Here is a 21561-nt window from a genome sequence, read left to right as displayed (position 1 = left end):
AAATAAATTACATAGGTATATCAAAAAATTTCAACATAAAAGATAATAACTACAGCAAAACACTTGTCTTAAGCTTAAAATGCAACCCTAAATATACTGTATATGAATAAGAAATTGAGGTTTTTATAAGGTATTGCCTAATGGAAAAGATGACCAGAGGACTAATACTTTTACTAGGTAGAGTGAAAGTGAGAGGACTGTCTGTGCTTCTAGTTCTCAGGAAGTTTGTGGCTATCAATGGATCTGCTTAGATATAAAAACACATAGTTACCACAGACAATGGTGTACCTCTACAAAAGGCCATCACAAATACCCTGATAATACAGGAATTAAAAAGGCAATCAATTATGGTGAATAGTGAAATCTCTTCCTACTACAAATGGCAACCTGGGGTATGCTCTTTATACATCACAAACAACAGAACCTGAATAAATGCCACCAGCCACACATTATTTTAGCATATACCTGTACACATACATACAAATATGAAAACCACACACAGGATAGCCCTTAAAGACCAGAAAGTCGCTTTAAGCCCTGATGCCACAGCGAGTGCTTTGGGGGGGAAATCACTGTACCCACATGGAGCCCCACTGAGGTCAGGTACGGAGGTCAATCAATCTGGAGCTGATTGAAGCACGGGGACTTAGATGACTAAGCATATTTAGTTAGATAACACATGCATTTGCAATGACCAAGGTATTTCCTTCATTACGTGCAAGGAAGTACATGGGAAGACTGTAGATTCTGAACAATACTAACAATAATGAGATAAAAGAACAGGAGTACTTGTGGCACCTTAGAGACTAACAAATGTATTAGAGCATAAGCTTTCGTGGGCTACAACCCACTTCTTCGGATGCATATAGAGTGAAACATATATTGAGGAGATATATATACACACATACAGAGAGCATGAACAGGTGGGAGTTGTCTTACCAACTCTGAGAGGCCAATTAAGTAAGAGAAAAAAAACTTTTGAAGTGATAATCAAGATAGCTCAGTACAGACAGTTTGATAAGAAGCAAGTGTGAAAATACTTACAAGGGGAGATAGATTCAATGTTTGTAATGGCTCAGCCATTCCCAGTCTTTATTTAATCCTGAGTTGATTGTGTCTAGTTTACATATCAATTCCAGCTCAGCAGTCTCTCGTTGGAGTCTGTTTTTGAAGTTTTTCTGTTTTAAGATAGCCACCCGCAGGTCTGTCATAGAATGGCCAGACAGGTTAAAGTGTTCTCCCACTGGTTTTTGAGTATTATGATTCCTGATGTCAGATTTGTGTCCATTAATTCTTTTGCGTAGAGACTGTCCGGTTTGGCCAATGTACATGGCCGAGGGGCATTGCTGGCACATGATGGCATATATCACATTGGTAGATGTGCACGTGAACGAGCCCCTGATGGTATGGCTGATGTGATTAGGCCCTATGATGATGTCACTTGAATAATGAGATAAGTTACTTATTATTATTTTAGAAAGTAACTGCCATGCTTTAAAGGCTACCTCTGAAAAGACATCCCTCAATGTACACTTCTTTTGCGGGGGATAGTTTTAGGTATTAGTGCAAAAGAGAAAGATTAATTTAAGGTAGTTATCAATGGTTTAATTGTCCAATAATGTCATAATTTAACTCAGTCAAAAAGTAGGCCTTATTTTATACCACAGTTTAACTAATTAAAAAAAGGTTGTAAAGGATATTTTGAGGTTTTTCTAAACATTTTGTATAATGCATTGATATATGTTGTCATAATTGTAAAATACAGCAGTCAGAGGCTATCATCATGTAGCTAAAATATATATGCCTGCCACACACAACACAGTTAGATTTTTTTCATTATTAATTAAAGGTGAAATTAATCTTCTTGTCCTATCTACACGAACCCCAAACAACCAATCTTTGTGCGCAGAGATACATTTCAGCCTTGCTAGATGATGGGGTTGCAATGCAGCCTTTTACTAGATACTCCAGCCTATGGATTTACTGCCCCAATTCAGGGGTTTTGAGCCACCGTATCCATACAGTCCTGAATCTCATGGCCCTCTAGATCTGGTCAGAAATGTTCCAACAAAATTCTGTTTAATCAGAAAATGCTGAGTCACTGAATCTAAAATGTTTTGCAAAAACATCTCAGGTTTAATGAACTTTCATCAAATCACAGGCAGGGCCCTGAGGAGAATTCTGAAAACTTTGGTTATGGTCTAATTTGAAACAAAGCCAAGTTAAAAAAAAAAATTCTCTAAACTGATACCCTGACTTTTTATATGTCATTCTTCTAGCCTGGCCTCAAAACTTCTTCCATGATGGTGTATTTGGAATGAGTCCAAATCCCTCCTATGGGATAAAAAGGATACACAGGGTAGTTTTGAACAACTGCCTCTATGGAAATTAAGTGACATATAGTGTTGGCATAAGTTCTTCTGTACAAGAGTTAATTTTACCCTTTCCATATTCATGCCAGAAGCAAGAAAAGGGCCTGGGAGAGAGGAATCATCTCACCTTTACAGAAGCAATTTGGAGTATGCTGCTAAAATCATAAGTGACATCCCTTGTTAATAGGACTCTCCACATCAATAGTTGGCTCCGAAAAATAAATGTCCATAAAAATACTAACTATTCATGGTAAGAAATGTTGTTCCTCAATTATACAACTGCGAGGGTTGAGCAAAGTGAGGTTTTGTTTTTTGTTGAGAGAGAGGGGGATAAGCGCAGTCAACAGGGTAAGAAAATTCTGATAAGGTATCTTCTGGATGACAAAAGAACCAAGTCTCACCTTTTTAATTTTTAAAAGGGACTAACAATATTTATTCTTCATTGCTGAAGTAGGTCACAACAGAAAGATTCTGTTGACATGAAGAAAGTCTGGTCTCAGTTCTAATTAATCTCAGAATACCAGTGCCAACTTCTGGAACAAATGACAATTCTAGAATTACAGAAGCAGTGGTGCTACATTTGAAAACTGGGGTACATTGAGGAGTTGGTTTTTTTAAAGACACTTTTTATATTTATTACAGTGCCTGCCCCAAATACACACAAAAAGATAATCAGTCCTTCACTTTTACGAAGTCTAAAATTTACCAAAATTAATAATCTATTTTTTACACTTCAACACACATATATAAGGTTACATAATCAGATCAAAGGGAAATTGTTTTTAATGCCACCATTTTAGAGCAGCACACATATAGAAAACTCCTCTGCAAAGCAAGTGGCCTTCTGTTGGTTAGTAAAGTAGTAACCTATTATAGACTCATAGACTTTAAGGTCAGAAGGGACCATTATGATCATCTAGTCTGACCTCCTGCACAACGCAGGCCACAGAATCTCACCCACCCACTCCTGTATCAAACCGCTAACCTATGTCTGAGCTACTGAAGTCCTCAACTTGTGGTTTAAAGACTTCCAGGTGCAGAGAATCCTCCAGCAAGTGACCCGTGCCCCACGTTGCAGAGGAAGGTGAAAAACCCCCAGGGCCTCTGCCAATCTGCCCTCGAAAATTCCTTCCCGACCCCAGATATGGTGATCAGCTAAACCCTGCGCATGTGGGCAAGACTCACCAGCCAGAAACCCGGGAAAGAATTCTCTGTAGTAACTCAGATCCCACCCCATCTAACATCCCATCACAGGCCATTGGGCATATTTACTGCTAATAGTCAAAGATGAATTAATTGCCAAAATTAGGCTATTCCATCATACCATCCCCTCCATAAACTTATCAAGCTTAGTCTTGAAGCCAGATATGTCTTTTGCCTCCACTGCTCCTCTTGGAAGCCTGTTCCAGAACTTCACTCCTCCGATGGTTACAAACCTTCATCTAATTTCAAGTCTAAACTTCCTGATGGCCAGTTTATATCCATTTGTTCTTGTGTCCACATTGGTACTGAACTTAAACAATTCCTCTCCCTCCCTGGTATTTATCCCTCTGATATATTTATAGAGAGCAATCGTATCTCCCCTCAACCTTCTTTTGGTTAGGCTAAACAAGCCAAGCTCTTTGAGTCTCCTTTCATAAGACAGGTTTTCCATTCCTCGGATCATCCTAGTAGCCCTTCTCTGTACCTGTTCCAGTTTGAATTCATCCTTCTTAAACATGGGAGACCAGAACTGCACACAATATTCCAGATGAGGTCTCACCAGTGCCTTGTATAACGGTACTAACCCCTCCTTATCTCTACTGGAAATACCTTGCGTGATGTATCCCAAGACCGCATTAGCTTTTTTCACGGCCATATCACACTGGCGGCTCATAGTCATCCTGTGATCAACCAATACTCCGAGGTCCTTCTCTTCCCGTTACGTCCAACTGATGCATCCCCAACTTATAACAAACATTCTTGTTATTAATCCCTAAATGCATGACCTTGCACTTTTCACTATTAAATTTCATCCTATTACTATTACTCCAGTTTACAAGGTCATCCAGATCTTCCTGTATGATACCCCGGTCCTTCTCTGTATTGGCAATACCTCCCAGCTTTGAGTCATCTGCACACAAGCACACACATTAGCATATTCCCACTCTTTGTGCCAAGGTCAGTAATAAAAAGATTAAATAAGATTGGTCCCATAACCAATCCCTGAGGAACTCCATTAGTATCATCCCTCCAGCCTGACAGTTCACCTTTCAGTACGACCCGTTGTAGTCTCCCCTTTAACCAGTTCCTTATCCATCTTTCAATTTTCATATTGATCCCCATCTTTTCCAATTTAGCTAGTAATTCCCCATGTGGAACCATATCAAATGCCTTAATGAAATCGAGGTAAATTAGATCCACTGTGTTTCCTTTGTCTAAAAAATACATCAAAGAAGGAGATCAGGTTGGTTTGGCATGATCTGCCTTCTGTAAAACCAAGTTGTATTTTGTCCCAATTACTATTGACCTCAATGTCCTTAACTACTTTCTCCTTCAATTTTTTTCCCCAAGACCTTGCATACTACAGATGTCAAACTAACAGGCCTGTAGTTATCCGGATCACTCCCCCTGCTTTCTATCTAAAGTATATTTATATTTATATAAATTACCAAGTAAAAATATTAATTTTGCTTTTATGCAGAAATAGCTTGCAGCCACTCCATCTCAGGCTGTGATCTCTCCAGATATAAGTAAAGCAAAGCTCAGGCCTGGTTAGAAGCAGAATGTGATTCCTCCAAGAAATTCCCAGATGCTACCTCAGATGAGTCTCTTCTATAGGTAGCATTCTTCCCTCAGTCAGTAATTACAAAGTTAGGGTAGCGCTATGATAAAGATACCACATGTTAGATGAAGTCTGAAATATTTGTGGTTACTAGAATAGCCCAAGTCATTTCACAAGCATTTTATTTTTAACCAAATGTAACAGAAAAAGTCAATCTCCAGTAATTAAATTCTTTACACTTAAAATTTCCCCATGTAGTTTCCCCTCCTAAAAATAGTTGCATAATACTGGTGGAATAGAATGACCGTGGTGTTCCATTCCAGAAACAGCTCTATTTCAGCATTAGATTAATTATTAATTCTCTCTCTAAAATGATACACATCTATATCTACTCTAATATCTATAATATATAATATCTATGACTGTAAATGTGGTAATTTTTATTCTTGTGGTTGAACAATTAAAAATAACATTATTACAACATTTGAAATATTCTAGAAAGCTAGATTTGCACAGGTGTCCTCTAAGCTTTCTGTTGCACAAGCTTTGGGCTTCACATCCCCGATGCAAAATCCGAATAAGCTTCCCAATCTCAAAATTCATAAAATGCAAATCATCAATCCCTGTTCCTGGCAGGTAATCAGTATACGGTCTGATGTTTGATGACCCTGATTGTCTCACCTTGCATGTCTACATGTTTTAGCAGTCATGGAATTATCCTACCCTTTTGAAAATCCAGCTACAGCATGTGTCTGAATTACCTCCTGTGGCAGAGAACTGTACAGGTTTACTATACACAATGTAATTAGTAGTTCATTTATTTGTCCTAAATGTACTGTCCTTTAATTTATTACATGTTCCTATGTTCTTATGCTATTCTTAATCTTCTTGTTCTTAATCTACATATTCTTAATCTATTCACTATTTATTTTTCTCAGCTGTGAAAACTGTTTATTCTTAACCTTTATTTCCTATGTTTTAACCGGTCACTGATCCATGAGAGGACCTTCCCTCTCATCCCATGACTTTGCTTTACTTTGCTTAAGAGTCTTTGATGAGGGACACTGTCAACAGCTTTCAGAAAGTCCAAGTAAACTATATCCGCTCAATCACCCTTGTCCACGTGTTTGCTGACCCCCCTCAAAGAATTCTAATAGGTTGGTGAGATATGGTTTCCCTTTACAAAAGCAGTTTTGACTCTTCCCAACGTATCATGTTTATCTATGTGTCCGATAATTCTGTTCTTTACTACAGAAATCAGAAATACTATAGTATTAGAAAAGTGGTAATATCTACTAAGTGGCACCCATTCATGGCAATGCTCTGAACTATCTTTCACAATAAATTGTATATGTCTTCAGAAGGTTATTTCTCTCCTTGCTTTTTCCACATTATTTGATCAAAAGTGTAATATTTAACAATGTTAACATTTCAATTATTGCCACTGGGTGTTCTTGGTTCATCATCAAGATGAGTGGTGATGTTAACATCTGCTAAAGCTATTGTTCAAGGCTCTATGCAAACTCAGCTAGACATCACTATATTGCATTAAATGCCATGCAGGCCTGAGTATTTATGAAGATAAAAGGACGCCAAGGAAAAACTCTGAATAGGAGACCCTATTCAGGGCTCAGCTGAAGTTAATGTAATGCTCTTATTATAAAAAGAGACAAAAAAGGTCTTGGACTGTCTAAGAGAAGAAGAAAGGGGACAAGCTGGTATCCATTATAGAGGTGATGGTCTACCAGCACAAGCATCTCATGAAATGTTGTCTGAACTGGACATATGCTGTAAGGATTGACCCTCTACTGGACTGGGAAGGAACTTGTCAATAAGTACAGGCTCTAGATTGATTTTTATATTCTATCTGTAACTTTGTTTTCCAATTCTTTTACCTTCATGTATTTTGGGTCTATATCTTAAGCTGTGTTAAATATACTTATATTTGGTTTTTACTACAGACACAATCAAGTGCTTGTGCCAAAGAGAGTGTTGAATTGAGGGGAGGCTGGTGAACTATGGTGCAGTGCTTCCAGGGAAACAGTGCATTGGCGTACATTGAAGGTAACCTGAACACAAGGGATTGGGCCCTCGAGTGTAACAAAGCAGGGTATGTACATTGCTATCCTGCAGAGTGTGAGAGCGGGGCTTACAGTAACTTAGAGTGGAGCACTTGTGTCGCCTGCAGCCGGTAGCTCTGGGAGAATTACCCCCAGTGGGCACAGACAAGACTCCTTCATGCTGTAAGTAGGTGTTAGCGATTAACCCCACACACTCCAGTTAACCCCGCAAAGTATCACAATGTATGTATCCAAACCATAGTTAGAGGGAGACAAGTCTGAGGAGCCCAGCAGAGCCCCATATAACCAGATTTTAAATAGAATATGCCAAGAGTGACCTCTCAAGATGTCCAAGCTTGAGAAAATATTGTTAACCCCGGCACATTCCCACTGGCCCCTTAATTTAAACCCTGCCTATGGGCTAGGAAGTAGGACAGAGAGTACTGTTATTTTATTTATTAAATCATTAGGAGAGAATCAGATTCTTTAGTAATGGGGACCTTGTACATACAGTAGAACCTCAGAGTTATGAACACCAAAGTTACAAACATACCTGATTTGGAACCAGAAGTACGAAGTATGCAGTCAGGCAGCAGCACAGACAAGAGCACCCCCCCCCCCCCCCGCGCAAAAACACCCCCAAAACATTAAATGTACACTATTAAAAAATAAAGGGAAAGTATAAAAAAGATTTAACAAAACAAGGAAACTGTTTCTGTGCTTGTTTCATTTAAATTCAGATTGTTAAAAGCAGCATCTTTCTTCCGCATAATAAAGTTTCAAAGCTGTATTAAGTCAACATTCAGTTGTAAACTTTTGAAAGAACAACCATAATGTTTAGTTCAGAGTTACGAACATTTCAGAGTTACTAACAACCTCCATTCCCAAGGTGTTTGTAACTCTGAGGTTCTACTGTATATCAAAAAAGCCTCTTCATGTCCTCTGCCAATAGCTAAAGGAAATCCCCTCAAAATAACCACAGGCAATTGGTAAGAAGTTAAAATTTTGTCCACAAAACTCAGAATGTACTGGGCATAAAGCATTATAAACCACCTGTGCTTCTTGGCCCTAGAGCACACTGACATAGATCCTCTCCTAAGGAATGCAGATACAGGATAAGATGCTGTATTTCAATAATGATCTGAAACACTATCAGTGGGATATGAGAGAACTCAGATAAATCCCCATAGGATGACAAGATCAAGAAACATCTGAAGGTTTCAGGAGCTACTAGAAGAAATGCAAGAGAATTCCAGCGGACATGGAATTTTTCAAGCACCTTTTCACAGAACTCTTATGAGCACTTGTCAGTATAACATGGTTTCACAAATTTGAGAGAATAGTTTTAATAATGTTGAAATACTGCTAGTACCCATCACTTTCCAAAAACGTCATCCACCACCCTGACTGCAGAAAGTCTTCTCTTTCACTTTTTCAAGTTATTGTGTCACACAGACTGTGCATCGTATGCAGACAAAGATGAACCATGGACCTGTTCTTGCTTCTATTTCATCTGCATTTGAGCACCTTGGGGGATCAGTGCTCTGCAGAGGTGTGATGTATACATGCAGATGAACGTTGAACAGAAACTGATATACAAACATATTGTTTCTGTCTCACTCATGCTTTGAACTCACTCACTCACAGAGTGGGTGCTCTTCCCAGCATGCCCCTAATTAGCTTTCTCAAACAGACAAAAGCTGCAGTTCTTCTACTTTTCCAACAACTAGCACTAAAAACATAATCAAATGTACTTCACTAAAATGCACTATACACTGTTAGCATATTTTTTCTTCGAAACCACACTTAGTACAGAACAGATCATAGAGGGCTACACTGGGCCAAGAGTTTTAATCAGAACTCCCCACTGAAAACTGTTGTCTCAATATAGGCTCAGCAAATGCAGAAGGAAGAAAACAAAATGATCATTTATGAAGAAAACATGCTTTTTGCATCTAACACCTGAATGCATTTTGACAGAGGTGGCTATTCTTAGTCAATGCAATGTTACATAACATGACTAATATTAGTAAGTAAAATATATATACAGCAGCATATTAAAGTGTGCTAGTGGTTATAGTTAAGACTCCCTTAGCCCTTTTCTAAACCCTCATTTCCAGATTTAGAAACTCAGCCCAAATGGATTTTTGTTGTTGTAAGATTCATCTTTTGTATGCATTAGTCAAACATATAACTCTCCTTTGGTTCCCCTGTAACTACAGTACAAGTTCTGAATTGATAATACAAAATTGGTAGCTTTCTATGGCAGCATTTTTCACATTTTATTAGAATCTGTAATTGATGCAAAAAAGTTGCTAACAAATAACAGCAGGCTATAGTAAAATGAACACTGCTGTAAGAAAATGGTAATCTCTTGGCTAGGTTGCGTTAGGACATAGAACACTGCCTACTGTATTTGTTTAAAAATCACCTTGCCTACCCTGAATTGTGGAAAGTGAGTGAGTGAGTGAATGAGTGAGTTTTCTTTAATATTAGAGTTAATATGGACAGTGACCAGTTTAGTTGGAAGCTTTCTGGGCAATCAGCTTGTACACTCCTGAAGTAAAGAAATGTATGCAATATTTCCCCTGAAGCAATATGAATACAACCCACTAGGCAGTTTTCATGATATTGCTATGTACTGTGACTAATTTTTATAACATAAATTCCTGATCTTCCAAGAGTATGAACCATATTTATTATGGATTCTAAAAGTTTAGTATATAGGAGACACTGCCTTTAGCAGATGTCAGTTTAAATATCTGAATAGCCAAAAAGTATGTAATTCAAAACTCACGATGACAGCAGCTTTTGATTCTGTAAGACTAAGATAACTGTTTAAGAATACTTTACATATTTTATTGCAAAATTAGAGGGGTTTAGAGAAGGGCAACCAGAATTATTAGGGGTATAAACTCTCATATGGAAAGAAAATAAAAGATAGTGATTGTTAGGACACAAATAACAGGGGATACAATAAAATAATTAATTTATTCATAATAATGAATACAGTATAGAATGAATAGAAAAGGTAGATCAAGAAATTCTGATCTCACTGACCCATAATGAAAAAAACAGGGGGACATTCAATGAATTGAAAAGGTGACAATTTAAAAACTGATACAAGGAAATATGTTTTCAAAAAACACGACTATGAAATTCATTATCACAGGAAGCAGGATGGTGTAGGGGCCAATAGTTTAGCAAAATTCAAAAAGTGATTGGATAACAAGAATATGCAGAGTTGCTATAGTTAATGCTGACAAATTCTGGAAGGAATATTGACCCTTATGCTGCAAGTTTAAGCCAATCTTTAGCTATTAGAGATTAAGATGGCGTTCTAAAGTGGGGAGTGGGGGGCGCGGAGAATTACCCACACCATTCTACTAAGTAGTTTCTTAATCTCCCCTTTAAAGCATCTAGTGCTGACCATGGTCAGAGACAAGGTCATGGACCAAACAGACCCCTTGGTTCTGATCCAGTATGGCAATTCCTGTGTCCCTATGTACATTTATTAATTAGTGAATTCTGGATTCCAGTACATTTCCTAACACATGCCCACAACCTCATTGTGAATAACTGGAATTCTTCCAGTATAGTCATTAGATCTCAAGGTTCATATGAAATATGGAGAATGAATTACTCTCTAATAGTTAAAAGCCCTAAGGATGGTCCCTATGGGCCAGGGTTAATACATTTCAATACAGTGGTGTTGGAAACCTTGCACAATCATTGCTAATGTTCCATCTCTTCCATGGATGTATGGGATTTCAGTTCTCAGTGCTCTCAAACCAGACATTGTATAAACTCTAAATTAATTTTTGTGAAGTATATTAAGTTTAACTGTAATACATATAATAAATAGTTAAGGAGACAGATAGACCAATCCATTATAAAGACCACAGTGGCTGGCAATAAAATAAAAAGGGTTTTAAAATACAGGGTTATCTAAGTTTTCAGCTTTTAATTTTTGTTTCTTATAGAAAACAGTACTTCTTATGCAAATCAGGCCAACATTATTTCACAACTCCACATTGTTTGTCATGAGAACCACTATTGTTGTAAAGATTTAATAAACTTCTAACATTTTTGGTGAATGGATGAACAGAATTATGTCAGACAGACTGTGCAGCAGCACAGCCAAATTATATACTGTCATATAGATGATGTTGCTATTGCCTATATTCTATATATAGAATTTCTCAAGAAGTAATTTTCATAATCAGAATATAATAATTTTAAAGAAAATCAAATTGGGAATTTATACTATTCCCCCATGCCCATTTCATGTACTGCCTCCCCCACCCCCCAGAGCAAGATAAACATACAGTAAGGGATCAAGTTCTCTCCTGATCTAACTCATATTTAGTTAAATACTTACACCAGAAAAGGACAGTTACCTGTTCCGTAACTGGCATTCTTCGAGATGTGTTGCTCAGGTGTATTCCACAGTAGGTGTGCGTGCTCGCCACGTGCACCGGTGCCGGAAGTTTTTCCCTTAGCAGTACCCGTAGTGGGGGAGCCCCGCTGCGACCACTGGAGTGGCGCCTCTATATTGCGCTATAAGGGGCGCTGCACGCTCCCCCAACCCTCAGTTCCTTCTTGCCAGACAACTCCGACAGAGGGGAAGGAGGGCAGGATGTGGAATACATCTGAGCAACACATCTCGAAGAACGCCAATTACAGAACAGGTAACTGTCCTTTATTCTTCGAGTGATTGCTCATGTGTATTCCACAGTAGGTGACTCCAAGCTATACCTGATGGAGGTGGGTAGGAGTTTAAGGGTTACCAGGGCAGAGTACCGCCCTACCAAACCCGGTGTCATCCCGCATTTGGGAGACGATCGCATAGTGCGATGAGAAGGTGTGGATAGAGGACCACGTAGCAGCCCTACAGATGTCCTGGATAGGGACATGAGCCACTTAGGCAGCCAACGAGGCCTGAGCTCTCGTCGAATGAGCCTTCACTAGAAGAGGCGGGGGAACCCCTGCCAGGTCGTAACACGTGCGTATGCAGGAGGTGATCCAGCGGGAGATCCGCTGGGTGGAAACCTGTTGCCCCCTCATGCGCTCGGCTGATGCAATGAAAAGCTGAGGGGATTTCCGGAATGGCCTGGTCCGGTCTAGGTAAAAAGTCAGCGCTCTACGCACATCTAGCATGTGTAGGCGTCGTTCCTCATTGGAGGAATGGGGCTTAGGACAGAGAACTGGTAGGAAGATGTCCTGATCCATGTGAAAAGCCGAGATTACCTTCGGCAGAAAGGCCGGGTGCGGGTGGAGCTGTATCATGTCCCTATGGAAGACGTATACGGGGGATCAGAGGTCAGGGCCCTAATCTCCGAGACCCGGCGGGCTGAGGTGATAGCCAACAGGAATGCCACCTTCCATGATAAGTGGGACCAGGAACATGTGGCCAAGAGTTCAAAGAGGGGGCCCGTGAGACGGGACAAGACTAGGTTCAGGTCCCAGAGCGGGACCAGGGGTCTGGTGTAAGGGAATGCCCAATCCAGACCTTTCAAAAACTGGGAAGTCATGTGGTGGGAAAATACCTACTGACCAGACACCGGAGGGTGGAAAGCCGAAATTGCTGCTAAGTGTACCCTGACCGAGGCAAGCGCCAGCCCGTGGGTCCTAAGGAACAGTAGGTAATCAAGGATGAGCTGGAGCGATGCAGATGGGGGGGAGGAGACCCTCTCCCTCGCCCACGTGGAAAACCAATACCATTTGGCCAGGTAGGTTCGTCGTATGGACGGCTTCCTGCTCTCCAGCAGGACTTGCCTAACATCCTCAGACACCTCCCCTCTTCCTCGTCTAGCCATGGAACAGCCACGCTGTCAAGTGAAGCGCGGCCAGGTTGGGGTGGAGAAGGGATCCTTTCCTGTGAGAGGAGAGCCGGTCGGAGCGGTAGTCTGCGCGGAGGGGCCACTAGGAATTGTAGGAGGGCCCCGTACCAATGTTGACGGGCCCAATCTGGCACTATCAGGATAACCCTTCACCCGTCTGTCTTCACTTTCTGTAGGACCTTGCTTATCAGGGGACGGGCGAGAAGACGTAGAACAGGCAGCCCGACCATGGAATCAGGAACACGTTCGATATCGCTCCTTCGCCCCTCCTGCCCTTGAGCAGAACTGAGGGCAGAGCGATTCTGGTCCACCTGGGGAGTGCCCCACTCTAGGAAGAGCTGCCTGGCAACCTCCCTGGGGAGTGACCACTTGTGCTGTTGGGAGAAAACCCTGCTCAGGCGATCAACTCGCGTATTGCGCGTGCCGGGTAGGTGAAAGGTCCTCAAGGAGATGTTGTGGGCTATACAGAACTCCCACAGGTCTAGGGCTTCCTGGCACAAGGCCGAGGACCTCGTGCCCCCTTGCCTGTTGATGTAATACATCGCGGTCGTATTGTCCGTGAGGATTCTGACCATCTTCCCCCGCAGATACCGGTGGAAGGCTATACAGGCCAGGCGCACCGCCCTGAGGTCCCTGACATTTATGTGCAGGGACAAGTCCAAGGTCGACCATCTGCCCTGGGTCTGGAAGCTCCCCACGTGGGCTCCCCACCCCAGGTCTGAGGCGTCCAACACCAGATGTATCGAGGGAGGGGCCTCTCGGAAGGGGATCCCTTGCAACATATTGCTCAGGAGGGATCACCACTGCAGATCAGCCACCACCGCGGGTGGAAGCGGGACGACCTTGTCCAGGCCGTCCCTGGCTTGGGAGTATTGGGAGGCCAACCAAAGTTGAAGGGGCCGCATCCTGAGTCTGGCATGCCGCATCACCGAGGTGCATGCTGTCATATGGCCTAAGAGTTGAAGGCACACGCTGCCGTGGTCACGGGGAAGGCCGTGACTGAAGCTATGAGACCTTTGAGCGTCTCGAACCTGTCTCGGGAGAGAGAGGCCGTGGCCACTACCGAGTCTAACAGCGCCCCTATGAAGTGTATGTGCTGAGCCGGGACTAACGTGGATTTGTCGTTGTTTACCACTAGGCCTAGACTGTTGCAAGTGGCCAGGAGGAATTCCACCTGAGCCTGTACCTGGGATCAAGACTTGCCCTTGAGCAACCAATTGTCCAGGTAGGGAAAGATTTGCAGCCCGTTCCGCCTGAGGTGGGCTGCCACCACTGCCATGCATTTTGTAAAAACCCTGGGGGCCGTAGAGAGGCCAAAGGGAAGGACCGTAAACTGGTAGTAGTCGTGCCCCACCAGGAAACTGAGGAAGCGCCTGTGACCCTCGAAAATATGCATATGGAAGTCCGCATCCTGGAGGTCCAGGGCCGCGAACCAATCCCCCGGGTCTAGGGACAGAATAATAGAGAACAGGGACACCATACGGAACTTGCAACGGACCAGAAACTGGTTGAGATACCGCAGGTCGAGGATGGGCCTGAGCCCGCCTTTCACCTTCGGGATCAGGAAATACCGGGAGAAAAACCCCTTGCCCTGGAATTCCCAAGGTACCCTCTCCACCGCGCCCAGGGTGAGGAGGTGCGCTACCTCCTGGTTTAGAAGGAGGATGTGCTCCGGGTCTCCAGGGACCTCCCGGGACAGAGGATGGTGGGGAGGGGGCGAGGCAAACTGCAATATGTACCCCTTGGAGATGGTACTGAGGACCCACCGGTCCGAAGTTATACGGGACCATTGCACTCGGAAGGCCGGTAAACGGTTGCCAAACACCAACTTTATTAACTGGGGGGCTTCCAAGGCAACAGGCCCAGTGGCCCCCCGCAAAGAGTCAAAAACGCCTCTTCCCCTGCCTCTTGCCCTTCGAGGGGCCAGGTCATGGGGCCGAACGGGACTGGCGCTGGGATCGACGCCTCTGCTCCCTCAGCCTCTTAGGCGGGGGCTCGTATCTGCCCCTAACTGGGGGAGCCAAGGTCTGAAGCCTGGGTTTGTCCTTGGGTGGCGGGACATACAGGCCTAGGGTCTGCAGGGTGGTGTGGGAGTCTTTCATCCCATGCAGACGAGTGTCTGTTTGGTCCGCAAACAGGGCTTTCCCGTCGAAGAGCAGGTCCTGCATGAGGGACTGGGATTCCGCGGGCAGCCCGGAGAGTGAGAGGCATGACACCCTTCGCATGGAAATAGCCGAGGCCATCGAACGGGCCACTGTGTCCACCGCATCCGAAGCCGCTTGAAGAGCTGCTTTCGCCGCCGCCGCACCCTCATCGACTAAGGCTCTGTCCTTGTCTTGGAGAAGAGGCTTGAATTTCGGCAGACACCCCCACAAGTTAAAATCATACCGGCTCAGCAGCGCTTGGTGGTTCACCATCCTGAGCTGGAAGCTTGCTGATGAATAAACCTTTTTCCCAAAGGTGTCTCGTCTCCTGGCGTCTTTATCCTTGAGGGTGGGTGTGGGCTGGCCATGTCTCTCACGATGGTTAATGGATTCCACCACCAGCGAGTTTGGGGTTCGGTGAGTGTACAAGTACTGGTGCCCCTTTGCTGGCACGAAGTACTTCCGCTCCGCCTTCTTAGAAATGGGCGCCAGGGAAGCCAGGGTCTGCCAAAGTCCGGTAGAAATATTGGCTACCCCCTGGTGAAGAGGCAAGGCCACACGGCCCGGTGTCGAGGAGGACAAGACATTAAACAAAGTGTCCGATGGCTCCTCCAGCTCCTCAGCCTGGAGCTGGAGATTCAAGGCCACCCGTCTAAGAAGTTCTTGATGAGCCTTAGAGTCCTCCTGAGAGACAGGGGGAGCACCACTATAGACTCATCCGATGCCGACGAGGCGACTGGTGCTGCCTCTAGGGCGTCGGGCGGTACCGTCAGCTCAAACCCTGCGTCCGGGGCCGGGTGCGGTGCCTGTGGCTCGGTGCCCGAGGACTGATCTTGGTGCCGAGATGGGGATGCCGAGTGGACCTGGGATGCCCCTGCCACAGAACGGGGTCTCGCCGGTGCGGGTGCTTGGGGCCACGGTGCCCATTGGCACCACTGTCCTTGCAAGGGCGCCCCTTGCCACTGGCCCGTATGGGGTCGTAGCAGAGCCACTTGCTCTTGAGGGGCAATGCGGCCTGGCGAGGGATGGCAGGGAGCCGAGGCTGAGGTCACCGATGAACTTACGGTGCCGTACGAGCGGCTGGACCTGTCCCGGCCATGTCGGCGCCGACCTCGGGATTTGGACCTCGACGACAACGACATGTATATATGTCGGAGGTACTGTCTCTGGAATCCCTTCGGCGACCGTGGGTACTGCACCTCGGTGCCAGTGACGGTCGGGATGCGCTCCGAGTCTGGCATCTGTCTTGGCGAACACTCGAATATGAGTGGCGGTGCCGACAGCGTCGAGAACTACTCCTATCACTCCGACTGGAAGAGGAGCGTCGACGCCTTCTATCACAGTGCCTGCGGCCCCTCTGGGCAGTGGAGGCCTCCAGAGACCCGCTCTCAGGCGACCTGGCCGACGGAGTAGAGGTCTGTCGTGGACTACAGGAAGGCCCCTCGGAACGGGCAGGCATCTCCACCTCGGATCTGGCTGGAGATGGTTGGTGAGCGCCCAGTGGTGGTTTGCCTCGGGACCGGGGGCCCGACTCAGGCGGCGCGCCCGGCACCAGAAGGACAAGGATGTCACACACTGCCTGTGCTGCCTCCGGCGTCGACGGTGTCCTTACCGGAGGAGAGGCACGCGCGGACGGGACCAGACTACTCCGCTCAGCGCAAGTCGGAGGTCTAGGTCCCGATGGGGATCGTGGGCTACACAACTCGGGTCCGGCCTGACCCCATCCTTTTCTCGGCGCCGCTGGGTCTTCCCTTGCTTCTTAGCAGGGGAGCAGTGCCAACTGGTCGATGGGCCCTCGCTCCGCACTGAGGACGCGATGCCTGGCGCCGGGTCAGGTCAGCGCACCGGTGCCGGGCCCAATGCCGACTGCATGAGTAGAGCCCAGAAACGGATATCTCATTCACGCTTCATCCGAGGCTTGAACGATTTGCAAATTTTGCAACACTCACTTATGTGAGTCTCGCCCAGACAGCGAAGACACAGAGTGTGGATCGCTTCTGGGCATGGAATTGAGAACAGGAGTCGCACGACTTGAAGCTTGGGGCACTGGGCATGCCCCGAGCCCGGCCACTAACTAGAGAAAATATCTACAGTCGAAGAATAGTACCACTAAGGCTAGAGGCGCTACAGCAAAGCTGGAGCACAAATTTCCGACTACCTTCACTGGCGGCAAGAAGGAACTGAAGGTGGGGGGAGCGTGCAGCGCCCCTTATAGCACAATATAGAGGCGCCACTCCAGGGGTCGCAGCGGGGCTCCCCCACTACGGGTACTGCTAAGGGAAAAACTTCTGGCACCGGTGCACGTGGCGAGCACGCACACCTACTGTGGAATACACATGAGCAATCACTTGAAGAAGAACTAATATTTAAGGCCATGGTACATTTTTTTTAATAATAACCCTTCAATACTTTACAAAATGCTAAGACTCTTGTAAGACACAATCACTAATGAAAATTTAACAATTTGGGTTTTACACATGACATATTTGGAGAAACCTGATGCCAAGCTCTTATATAAACAGCCACATATTTAAAAACAAACAAAAATCAGCATAAATATGGTATCTCCAGAAAGAACATGGGAAGTTGTTTCCAAAACATAAGAAACACGGAAGGGGGGAATAAAAAACCCCACATCTCTTTAACAAACTCTTGACCCCCACTAACTACTTATTTCCTTTAAGTGCTGAACATATTCAGTGATTGTGTGGCAAAATTGGTACTGGAGATCTATGGATATCAATAACTACTGGGCAATTTCCAAATGTAGTAGAGATTGTACTCAAAGTGAGACTGCACATCTGGTCTCATGCAGGTTTTAAAGAAGCTCTGTATGATAAATTGTACAGCCAAGAATTAAGGGCAAAAAATATTTAAAGGGGACAGAATGGCCAATAATAAAATTCACCAAACACTAAGTTATCAGGCAGCACTAATAAGATATAAGAAAGAACCAAAGATCACACACGTCCATAACAATGAAATTAAACAAAGTATTAATATGGCAATGAACATACAAAGGCAGTATTTTTATCTTGAAATTTAACACATGCATACAAGAATAAACAATTTTATTGGGGGAGGGGAGGAAAATGTTGAGACTAACCAGTGCAAGACCCAATTTAAGTAAACAAAAGAATAGAATAAAGATGGAAGAAGCACTGTTATTGTGAGTGTACCTGATCAGATCATTTACACTTCAGAGGGCTTTTGGCATGGCACACTATATTTTATGTTTAGCTTTATTTTGCTTATTGTGGCAAACGAGGGAATTATGTGTATTTTTTTATAAATATTTTAGGCACTTCACTTTACCAGTTTGCTATTATTCTGCCTGACTGCAAGGAATTCAATCAAAAAAGGCTGTTAAGGAAGGGAACAAAATATTGGAAAAGATAAGGTACAGTCTAGAGGATACCAAGGATACTAAAGGAAACAATATGGTAACTATGAAGTGGGGAATACCTTCCCTGACTCCAACCAGGCTGGCAAGTTCTCTTTCCAGAAACCTGGGATCCAAGGGGTTACTAAAATCGTAATGCTGGTGGTCTATGTAAGAAGTGTGAGGGGATGGGGTGGGGAACTTGAGTGGGTTGTCAGCGGCTGTTCTAGGGGCTGACAGAGACACACTGAGGAAGATACACAGAAACTGCAGCAAACAGGCTCTCTATCACCAACCCAGAGATGGAAGTAGTTGGACTGAACAGAACGTACCAAAGCTTGCAAGGAAAGATTAAAGTTTAGGCAAAGAGAAATATGAGCATAAGCCTTTATTGGCTTTTTACTCTGCATACTGTGTATCTTTCCATGAATAAATTATACTTCGTTTAAAGATGCTGTTTTTGAGTCACTATAATGAGCCCTGCCCCAAGGCTGCTTTCTAACCCTGCCCCCAAGCTATGGTGGGGGAGGAGTGTAGAGCACAGTGCTGCAGTGGTGCCAGAACACCACTGTGAAGAGAGTTGGGCCTGTTGGGTTAACATAGCTGGTAAACAGAAAAGCTGCAGCCCAAAGATCCAGTCTACCACTGTAAGGCAATAAGGGGGGAAAGTAGCAAAACCTGTGTACTTGACAGGAACTAAAAGAGGTCTAAAGCACAACTGACCCTATGACTGTGATATCAGTATTTTAATTGGGATCTTTAATTCTGTGTAGCAGTGCTAGTGCCCAGAAAGGTACATGCTCACCAATTGTCACCATTAATACATCACTGTTTATCCACATTTGCCACATTGATATTTGAAATAAGAAAAAAAAAAGCAAACAAACAGTTGTTCCCCACACTTTAAACAGATCAAACTTTTGACACCACTGTAAGCAACTTTAAAACAATATTAATTGATGGCAGTACAATACCTACTGTGTGAAAAAGAATTAGAGGTGGCTTTTATTCTCTGCCAAACATTGGGATAAAGGGTAAAATTTCCAAAAGTACATTAAAAACCTAAATGACATTCATTGAGACTTAGCCTCATGAAGGTTTCTCGAATATTTGTTTTTAGCACAACGTTATGGCCCACTCTTACCAGCACTGACAGATATGAGTTACATTACATAAATGCAGAAAGGTTTGCACAATTGGGCCCCATAGTGGCAGGTTACAATTTTAAATGCTCCTTATTTAACGGTTGGAATAGTTTTCATGTTAAATTATGATAATGTTGGGTATTAACATACAAGACAGATTCAGTAAGGGTCAAGCTCTGAGTTCCTCACTCAGTTTTTTCCTCAAGCAAACTTCCACTGATTACAGCACCTCAGAATTTGACCTAGTATTTAAAGGGTGCAAGAGATCTTTCAGGACAATTTTGCCATTTAAAAACCAGGCAAGTGACCTAACATTTACGTTTTGTAAAGATAAATTGTTTAAAGATGCTGGACTAAATGTGAGCTTTTTTTATTTCGTTCCAGTGGAAATTGTTTCTTAATTAAATAAATTGTACAAACGACAATTGACCTGTATTTTTATCTGTTTTACTGGGAAAATGATAGAGCGCATAATCTCAGCCTTTTTGTATTCTGGTATCTTTTTGAAGCACAGATACTTACTAATTTGATAACACTGAACAATGCAAAATACAACAAAAAAAATCTCTGTACTAAGTCTTTGTAGCCCATATTGTTTCCTTGATTATAGCATCAAAAATCACAGACTTGTAACATGGAACAAAATATCTGTAAATGTGTAACACCAATTATAGTAGTTACCTCCGAGCAGAGACTGAAGTGTTTTGTTGTTACTTGTTCGTCAATAACATTAGCATTCAAAAACATAGGCAGTATTTGTCTGAATAAAAAACCTGACAATGTGAATGAATACATGGGTAAAGACCTGACCAGTAAAACTGCATTTTGGTTTCAAATCCCCAGTCATCATCTATCCAAACAGTCATGCAAAAATCCTTCAAAATGTCCAATGACTACTAATTTGAGGAATTTTTATACTTCTGAAGACTTGACTATCTGTCCTGTCTTAAAATTAAGATGTCTTGGTTTCCTTGCAATTTGAATTAGACAATGATTTAGGGAGATTTGACTATATTATTGTGATTGTTGTGATTATAGATGTGAACAATAAAGCAAATCTTTAAAACCGTTAATGGGGAGCTGAACATTATTGGGATGCTGGTGTTACAAAACCCCTTGTGTGAAGTTCAAAGTACTTCACTGTAATGTGCTGTGTTACCTCACACCACTTCAAAGCAACCACTCCCTGTACCTTTTCCCAGGTCAATAAACAACCGGAAGAAGAAAAATCCATGAGGATTATTAATGTTTAGAGATTACATAATCCTACAATCTAAAATTAAATGTCCTGAGAGCATTCCATACCAATACAGAAAAACTACTCTAGGTATCTGATCTATATGCTTACCTTTGCTTGCACTCTCAACGTGCTCCAGTTCATCTGTGAATTTTAAGATGTCTCGATAATTCTCTTCGCAGATTTCAACCAGAAAATGCAAGAGTGTTGTTTTTTGATCTGATGATTTAGTATCTCTAATCTGCAAAGATGAGAGCAGAGTAAAGAAATAAGGAAATAATATATTATTTAGCTTTATAAAGCTGTTTTCTTAAATCTACTTTCAGATTTATTTTAATTCCCTTAATTACAGATTTTAGTGAAAGTTATCTATGTTGCCAACTTGTGAATGAAATTAACAATTGCTACAATTCTCCAAAGCATTTCTTTTTAAATTAAACTTGGTGTGGTTTCTAAAACAATGTTGATCATATAAAATCCAAACTTCATAAATCTTTAATTTTTTTTAGCATACAGAGAGGTGTAGTTTTGCACATCCGTTTCAATGTCAGTTATGCTCAGTATGAAGTGTGGAGATGATCCACAGTAAGGGGGGGGTGGGGACTGAATGTTGC

The 21561-nt window shown here is 43.1% G+C and overlaps 1 protein-coding gene across 1 annotated transcript in view; it reads right to left on the bottom strand.

The window, feature by feature from the left end:
- Positions 1-21561, bottom strand: part of DIAPH2 (diaphanous related formin 2) — an 887225-nt gene that overhangs the window by 417609 nt on the left and 448055 nt on the right. Inside the window, exon 23 of the mRNA XM_024202840.2 lies at positions 21059-21188. Within this exon, the coding sequence (XP_024058608.1) occupies positions 21059-21188 (130 nt within the window). The remainder of the gene's footprint in view (positions 1-21058; positions 21189-21561) is intronic.

The sequence above is a fragment of the Terrapene carolina genome, unplaced genomic scaffold, assembly GCF_002925995.2.
Source record: "Terrapene carolina triunguis isolate 2854851 unplaced genomic scaffold, T_m_triunguis-2.0 Scaffold131, whole genome shotgun sequence".
Classification (NCBI taxonomy): domain Eukaryota; kingdom Metazoa; phylum Chordata; order Testudines; family Emydidae; genus Terrapene; species Terrapene triunguis.
This window is presented reverse-complemented; position numbering and strand designations above follow the sequence as displayed.